Source organism: Sinocyclocheilus rhinocerous, unplaced genomic scaffold, assembly GCF_001515625.1.
Source record: "Sinocyclocheilus rhinocerous isolate Xijiao unplaced genomic scaffold, SAMN03320098_v1.1 scaffold2293, whole genome shotgun sequence".
NCBI classification, from domain to species: Eukaryota; Metazoa; Chordata; class Actinopteri; order Cypriniformes; family Cyprinidae; genus Sinocyclocheilus; species Sinocyclocheilus rhinocerous.
In genome coordinates, this window is record NW_015665002.1 from 61,491 (window position 1) to 69,941 (window position 8,451).

The 8,451-nt window shown below is 38.3% G+C and overlaps 4 protein-coding genes across 4 annotated transcripts in view; all 4 read left to right on the forward strand.

Annotated features, from left to right (window-relative positions):
* LOC107730804 (zinc finger protein 600-like) overlaps nucleotides 1-660 on the forward strand; it is a 6,802-nt gene extending 6,142 nt beyond the window's left edge. Inside the window, exon 8 of the mRNA XM_016541744.1 lies at nucleotides 402-660. Coding sequence (XP_016397230.1) covers nucleotides 402-558 — 157 coding nt within the window. The 3' untranslated portion in view covers nucleotides 559-660. The remainder of the gene's footprint in view (nucleotides 1-401) is intronic.
* Nucleotides 661-2,073: 1,413 nt separating this feature from the next.
* LOC107730803 (PX domain-containing protein 1-like) lies at nucleotides 2,074-3,252 on the forward strand. Its single transcript, XM_016541743.1, has 5 exons — nucleotides 2,074-2,323; nucleotides 2,412-2,512; nucleotides 2,612-2,726; nucleotides 2,815-2,914; nucleotides 3,030-3,252. Exons 1-5 carry the CDS (start codon nucleotides 2,074-2,076, stop codon nucleotides 3,250-3,252), a joined length of 789 nt encoding a protein of 262 aa, XP_016397229.1.
* Nucleotides 3,253-4,959: 1,707 nt separating this feature from the next.
* Nucleotides 4,960-6,577, forward strand: LOC107730802 (melanopsin-like). Its single transcript, XM_016541742.1, has one exon. It carries the CDS (start codon nucleotides 5,036-5,038, stop codon nucleotides 6,548-6,550), a length of 1,515 nt encoding a protein of 504 aa, XP_016397228.1. The 5' UTR covers nucleotides 4,960-5,035; the 3' UTR covers nucleotides 6,551-6,577.
* Nucleotides 6,578-7,402: 825 nt separating this feature from the next.
* tmem53 (transmembrane protein 53) overlaps nucleotides 7,403-8,451 on the forward strand; it is a 2,844-nt gene continuing 1,795 nt past the window's right edge. The window contains exons 1-2 of the mRNA XM_016541722.1: nucleotides 7,403-7,614; nucleotides 7,825-7,928. Coding sequence (XP_016397208.1) covers nucleotides 7,560-7,614; nucleotides 7,825-7,928 — 159 coding nt within the window. The 5' untranslated portion in view covers nucleotides 7,403-7,559. The remainder of the gene's footprint in view (nucleotides 7,615-7,824; nucleotides 7,929-8,451) is intronic.

Here is an 8,451-nt window from a genome sequence, read left to right on the forward strand (position 1 = left end):
AGCCGAGCCAATAAATGACTTTCCCATGGTACTTTAATTAGAAATGTAGACGACTCATGGTGACATGCAGAGATTTAGAGCTTAGTGGAAGTCCTTTCAAAAGACTGGTTCTCATGGAAAAGTTGCCATGACATTGCACTGCCTGAGTGTGAGAATTCCAGTGATGTGTTTTTCTTCTTGCTTTAGGTGAGAAGCCATACAAGTGTTCGCAGTGATCCTATGCTTCTATTGACAGAAGCTCTCTGCGCCGACACTTAAGGACACACACTCAAGAAAAGCCTTACTGCTGCCAGTACTGTCCTTACAGCAGGTACCTGCATTCGTCTGTCATAAAGTTGACAGGCTACACTTGTTTCATACTACATCTGTAACTAACAATGAGGCTCTGCATTTCACTTCAGCATCCAGAAGAAGAGCTTAGACCTCCATTCACGGCGTCATCACACTGGAGAGTCGTTCCCTTGTCACCTGTGCCAGTATTCCACACCAGACCGCCAGCTGCTGGTGCGACACAAGAGGAAACATCACAGTGCCGAACAAACTGCAGCACTGGGGTAGAGGAACAGCTCTGGTTCTGGCTCCCAAACAGCACCTTCTCAAAGAGCATGGACATCCGAATGATATTTATGATTTCTAATAAAACGTTTTAGTTAAATTTTATAATGTCAAAGCATTGCTTTGTTAATTATGCACAATTCTTGTAATAATTCAGTAAATTCCATGTGCCATTGCTTTTGAAATATTATGTCATGGTTTTAAATAAGAGTAGATCACCCCAGCATTGACACAATAACTCAAGTCACGGTTTAATAAGTTCAGTGGAATGTAGGTGAATGTTATTTGCACCATTTTAGTGGGTGGTTAATTATAACTTTAAAATAGTAAGCGATTAAAGGATTGACCCATGATGCAGCAAGCCTAATACTGAAACGACAAGCAAATCCCACTACCAATCCAATAGAAACTGGATTATTTCACCTGTTGCTCAACGCACGAGCAGCCAAATTCATATTAACAGAGGACTAGAAGCTTTATTTAGTCATTTTGTTTGTTAATTATTTTAAGGCTATAGTTGATTTTAAACAACATCTTTTGAATCGGGGTCTCACATTTTTTTCGATGACAACGATTTCCCTTTTCACCTCGAACTCAACTGTATGCAAACGAGCAGCGGCATCATGCAGTGACAACCAATAATATTGCAGCTAGTGACCTGCCGCCTAATACAATTGGATACTGCGAAAGAATAGGAACGCCCACTAGCATCCAACAAGAATAACAGACTAGAGGACCTCCATCGATTTAATCGATGTGTGAACGCGCCCACTTGAGAAATAACTAATTTTGGTAGATAGTTCACAGGGAATGTGCACAAATGGAGCTTTCAGAGCTCATTATCTGCAGGCGAAGAGAAAAGTGGAGTTTTAAGTTTGTTCAGCTTGTGTAAAAAGATTTGCTAACTTGTACAAGAAGATAATAGGACCAAGATTTGCGTTTTAATTTTGATGGATGATTCGCCGTTTTATAATTATTTTCCCGTTTTTTTTCAGCGTAATACATTTCTTATTTTGTGTTATTCAATTTAGTTTAAAATATAATTAATTATTAATGAATATTTTTAATGTGTTTATGATACGACTCAGTTATGGCAGGTGTTTATATGGAGACCCTTCCTCAGCTGAGCGTGAATGACTGTTGGGTCTTTGGGCTCGAGCGCTTCTCTGTTGGTGCTGCTGGAGAAGAAGAGGAGTTTTTCGAGATTAGGACTGAATGGTCTGAAAAAAGCATAACATATCTGCGAAGGAGGAATGGAGCTTTCAGAGCTCATTATCTGCAGGCGAAGAGAAAAGTGGAGTTTTAAGTTTGTTCAGCTTGTGTAAGAAGATTTGCTAACTTGTACAAGAAGATAATAGGACCAAGATTTGCGTTTTAATTTTGATGGATGATTCACCGTTTTATAATTATTTTCCCGTTTTTTTTCAGCGTAATACATTTCTTATTTTGTGTTATTCAATTTAGTTTAAAATATAATTAATTAATGAATATTTAATGTGTTTATGATACGACTCAGTTATGGCAGGGGTTTATATGGAGACCCTTCCTCAGCTGAGCGTGAATGACTGTTGGGTCTTTGGGCTCGAGCGCTTCTCTGTTGGTGCTGCTGGAGAAGAAGAGGAGTTTTTCGAGATTAGGACTGAATGGTCTGAAAAAAGCATAACATATCTGCGAAGGAGATATCACGATCTAGTGAAACTTGTTAGGAATTTAAGTATATCATTTCCAGACGACAGAGGACGTTTGTCTCAATCAATGATGCTTGAGGGTATGACATTTATGTACATTAGTGACATTTGAAATAAGTGGTCATTTAACTGATAAGAGATTTCATTATTCTATGTATGTTTTATCAGCACTACAGAGGATAAAGGAAGCGGAGCAAAACAATAACGTTCAAACCAGGTTGGATGAAGTGGAAAAACTTTTGAGAAGTATAATCAAAATGCCACAAAAGGTGCTTCTTTAGATTAGCCTGTCAATTCCCTATGTCAATAATAAATGCATTGATGCCCTATAGTATGTACAATAATCATGCAAGTAATTTATTTTCCAGTTCTCTCACTCTGAGGCAGTTCTTACATTTTTCAAGACTTCTCCTTTTGACTACACCTTGAAAACCATGTATGAACCAATCCAGCCTCTCTACCAGAGTCCTGTCACTGTAGCTGGTGTGTGTTCATGAGTTCTCCTGTTTTATTGATCTTGAACTGATTTTAAACTGTAGTTTTTAAGCTAATATATGATGCTTTTCTACAGATGTCAGAAGGGCCAATGGGTTTTGTTTGGCCAATACAGAAACTGTACTTTTTGATACGTATTTACAAGCACAAGGAGCAGAACCATCTTTAAAGTATAGGTAAAAATCTGACAAAATAACATCCTAATAGTTACTCTTCTATATCTTCTGTTGATATATTGCTGAAGCATATTTGGAATCAACATGGAATCAAAATGAATGTGTCTTATTTCATCACATCCAGCTCTGAGAATGAGTCCCAGATGTGGACCGGAACGGGAATTCAAAATGGGATCAGATGCGTCAAGGAAACTGTGCACAAACCTGGCAAGGGCTTCATGACTGCTGGTAACCCTGAAAGTAAAGATATAGACTATCAACCTAAAAAATCACAGATTACCAATAGCAACACGACCTACCTTCACCTTCAAGCCTGTGAGACAGACATCCTTGAATGACATAATGCACTTGACAATGTAATTATAGCTTTAGTGTGGAAGTCCACAGAAATATTAATTTTTAAAGTTTAGTCTGTAAGATTTTTTTTTTAATAAAATTATTTCTAAAAGATTTGTAAAGACTAAAAATGGATGTGATTTTTTAAAAGTTAAGATTAACTAATATTAATAAAAAAGTTAACCACCTCAGATTAATGTTTTTATTATTATTATTATTATTATTATTATTTTAGCTGAGTTCTTTGGTTCATTTGCTGGCATTTACAAATCATAAAAAATGATTAGTTGACGAGTTATATCTCAAGGTCAGTTATTGTGAATGAAGTCAACCAATTATGGAAACTTTACACTATATGGCCAGAAGTATCTTGACACCCAAACAGCACATCATATTATGGTTGTTGAGCATTAAATATCAAAACCTTTGGCATGAATGGTTTCCACTCTTCTTGTAAGTCCTCAAACATGTCTCTAGGAATATGCTCCCAATTAGACATGTGTCAGTGAGGTCAGACAATGATTTAGGATGATGGGGCCTGGCTCGCAGTCATTTTTTTCTTTTTATTCCACAGGTGTTCAATAGGGTTCAGGTCTGGGCTTTTGTGTAGGCTTGTCAAGTTCTTCCTTAGTAAATCATTAATTTATGGGCATTGCTTTGTACACAAAGGGGGCATTGTCATGCTGTAGGAGAAAAAAAGCCCTTTCCAAATTGTTGTCTCAAATTTGGGAGCACACTATTCTAAAGAATGTCATTGTAAGTCTGAGTATTTTTGAGATTTTTTCACCCTGGAATTAAAGGGCCGTGCCAAATAGTTTGCTCATTAATTAGAAATGGCTTGTTCACATTGCCACTCACTAAACTCAAGGTCAAAATAAAACTAAATTCAGTTTTAAGAATAACTGCTGAGATCTGTTTTTTTTTTCTTTTTCTAAAGTGGGCCAAGTCTCTATCGTGAAAAGGATTGAAGGCTATAGGCTGATCATTATTTAACTGGAACAGGGAGAATCATTTCAGTCCATGTTCGGGTCAGTGAGCTGTTCCCATGATGAGGGATGTTAATCAGTCCTTATTGGAACAGTCATTGTGCTCCACTTTCACATTGCATAAATTGATTTGGCTCACTGCATCCACTCAAACAATCCATATACCCTTATTTTGGGTCAAAAGGTGCTTTTTTCCATCAACATCTGCCCTAATTTACATCTCTAAACAATAAACAGTGAAAACACTTTTGTAGTTAATGACTGCTAAAAATCGAAACAGCTTTTCATGGTCTACATTTCCTCTTGGTGACCTCTTTACCTCTCACAGTGTTATCATTTCAAATGAAACATTCAAACTTGAAATAATGTAATGAAAGTAGGGCCATTATGTGGAAGGGGATGTCTTTCTCTATGTCAGTGCCATTTTATTATACATAATTTTAGCTCATAGCCACAGGGTAAAGTTTGCCAACACTCTGTATACAAATGTATCTTTTTATTTCTTCTTATAAAATAAAGACTAAAGCACAATCATCCAGAAATAGCAACAGGTTCAGTATGATTTAAAGTGTTTTTGTTTTTTTACTGTAAACGTAGGCCAAGACAATTGTTGTCCATTATGACAGGCCAAGCCACAAACTACTTACTGATCAATAATAACTTGGTGGTGCATTGATTAGTATATAAAAAGCTAATGTAGGGAACCACCATTCACAGACTGCTTTTTCGCTTCTCTAAACAAAATTACCATCAGTTTTGTATACAATAAATTTACGACTGAGACATCAAACCATACAACATGAGCCATCACTCCTCATGGAGAGGGCATCATTGTGCCCCTGAAGACATTAACTGCACTGCAAGCTTTAAGGAGTCACTGGGCAGCAAGAGCTACAAGTTGCTCCATGTGCCTTTCCAAGGGCTGACCCACAACCACCACCATGAGCCTCCACACCCTTTCCCCACCGTGGATGTTCCTGATCATGCCCACTACATCATCGGTTCTGTCATCTTAATAGTCGGCATCACCGGAGTGATTGGAAATGCGCTGGTGATCTACGTGTTCTGCCGGAGCCGTACTCTTCGAACCGCAGGGAACATGTTTGTGGTGAACCTGGCTGTTGCTGATTTCTTCATGTCCCTCACCCAGTCGCCCGTGTTCTTCACAGCTAGCCTGCACAGGCGCTGGGTGTTTGGCGAGCGCTCTTGTGAGCTCTACGCCTTTTGCGGTGCTCTCTTTGGGATCTGTTCCATGATGACTTTGACCGCCATTGCTGGCGATCGCTGCCTCGCCATAACTCAGCCTCTCGCCCTCGTAGGCAGAGTTAGCCGACGCAAAGCAGGCTTGGTGTTGGCCATCTTGTGGCTCTACTCCCTGGGCTGGAGCCTTCCACCATTCTTTGGCTGGAGCGCTTATGTTCCAGAGGGTCTTCAGACTTCCTGTTCTTGGGACTATATGACATTCACTCCATCAGTGCGTGCATACACCATCCTCCTCTTCATTTTTGTGTTCTTCATCCCTCTAGGCATTATTGCCAGCTGCTACTTTGGAATTTTCCAAGCTATCCGAGCTGCGGGGAAGGAAATACAAGAGCTGAATTGTGGGGAAACGCACAAGGTGTATGAACGCATGCAGAATGAGTGGAAGATGGCGAAAGTCGCCTTCCTGGTCATTTTGCTTTTTGTAATATCGTGGTCGCCCTACTGTGTGGTGGCCCTCACCGCCACGGCTGGCTATTCCCATCTCCTGACTCCCTACATGAATTCAGTACCTGCTGCGATTGCTAAGGCCTCAGCCATCCATAATCCCATCATTTACGCAATTACGCATCCGAAGTATCGGGCGGCTATTGCCCGTTACATTCCGGTACTCCGCCTCATCTTGCGCGTCAAAGAGAAAGATCTTCGTTCCTCTTTTAGTTCCAACAGTGTCAGTTCCCGTCGTCCAACCCTCACCAGCCAGTGCTCTCTGGGGGTTAGCATTGGCAATGCTGCGCGATCTAACGGCCGCTGGGGGAAGACGCGCTTGTCTTCTGCTTCAGATAGTGATTCTTGTTGGACTGAGAGTGAGGCTGATGGTTCCAGTGTTAATTCCCTGACCTTTGGTCGTCGTGTGTCCACGGAGATCTCTACAGATACTGTCATTCTTTCACCAGGGTCAAGTACGAACAGCTCCAGTGGGCAGAAGCCGGAGAAGACACACAAAGTTGTAAGCGTACCAGTGCCATCTATTACATTTGAAACAGATGCAGCCGACGGCGAGTCTCTGTCTGATGGGAAAGCTTTGCTCCTCAGGGGGGAAGTAAGGGAATGATGCAGCGTTTCAGAGTAACTTTGGTTGTAGTAAGTTGAGTAGTAGTTGCTTTGACCTGTTCTTTTTTATTATAAATACTTATTTATATGTCCTTCTTTACTCTGCAAGCCTCTGTCTTGTTAGTTTTATGAACGTTGTTTTTAACGATTTTCAGGTTTGTGTGAATTTAGCAAACGCATTTATTAATTTAAATGATTTCTTTCAGAAAATGTAAGCTATTGTTCATTTTTTTCTTTTAATTAAAATCTTAATAATAACCATCTAGTTTTTTTCTGGTTTAATCTGAGAATATTCTGGCATGGATTTGAATAGTTGAGCAAATGTATCTAAATGATGTTTGGCATAATTTTAATTTAAAAAACAGCATATACAAACATCTTAAGTAGTCCTGTTTATTTCTAACATTCATTGTATTTCTAATTGTTGTCTAAGTGTCGCAATAAAACAAATCCAGAAAAATGTAGTGCTTTTTTATGTTTTATACCCGGGGTCCAAAATGTTAACAGTTCTCATACAGACATTAAAGGTTATTTACCAAAAGTTTTAACCTCACATTTAAAGTGAATATGAGGTCACATTTAGTTTTGCAAGGAAAAAAAAACAACTAAGTAAATTGTAAAAAAGTAAATTGGGCATGTCTGATTTATAAATGTTTGAAAATTGTTTAGTACTGGAAATACATTAATTTTTGTCTCATATACACAACTTGGACCACAATAATTTATAGCATAAATATTTTTGAATCGTTTAATTTTAATTAACAATTATTAATCTTTTAGTAAAAAGTTTTTGTTTTTGTTTGAAAGTACCTTTATTTTGAATTTGTCTGTTACTTGTGAATCGTGACCCGGATGTTGTATGAAACAAAGGCACGCTGATGTTGCCTGCTTCACTCGTGTATCGCCCCGTCTGTGACTGTCCACTCAGCATCACGAGAGCACTGTAACGCGACACTCATTTGAAGTAAATTGTTAATGGCAGACAGACGATTGGGAAAATAACCGTCGATATGGGGGATGATGGTATAGACTACAACATAGTTTTTCCAGAGGCACTGATCTCAGGTAAGTGCTGCTCTGAGGCTGACAGCAGCTCTGGGTTGCCCTGTTGCCTAATTCCTTGCGCATATGCTCAGTATATTTAGAGCAAATGAATGGAATCCTGGAAGCTGTGTTTAAACCTTAATTTAGAGATGGTAAATTGGAAAGCTTCAATAGGAATAGGTCGTATCATTGGATCCGTGTAGTTTGGACACATTATTTCTATCTTGACAGAGAAGCACTGGCGGGGATCAAAGGAGCCAGTCGTTATTCTGCTAGGCTGGGCGGGCAGCAGAGACAAACATCTCGCCAAATACAGCTCTATCTATAATGAACAGGTGAGACATTTTCCTATGCCTTGAAAACATACACATATTGTTGTTTCTTCAGTCATGGTTGCTATTGGTCATGTGGATTTTTAGAAAATCTTAAGCGCACTTGTCACACTCTCACTAGTATGTTTAATTTTTCTTCAAATATGCACCACAGAGGAAACAATTTTTTCACAACTACATTGGAAATGATGCACTATATATATATATATATGTATATATGTATATGTATATATATATATATATATATATATATATATATATATATATATATGTGTTATTCACACAATTTAAAACTAAAACCATTAAAACATTGCTTGAAATAAAATAAACTTTAACTGAAAAAAATTTAGTTATTTTATGTCAGCTAGTTGCCACATAAAATGTATCATTTTCATTCGTTAAATCATGCATAATATTTAATGTATACCACATACCAACAAAGAAAAAATATTTTCACAACTACATTGGAACTGATGCACAATATATATATATATATATATATATATATATATATATACACACACAT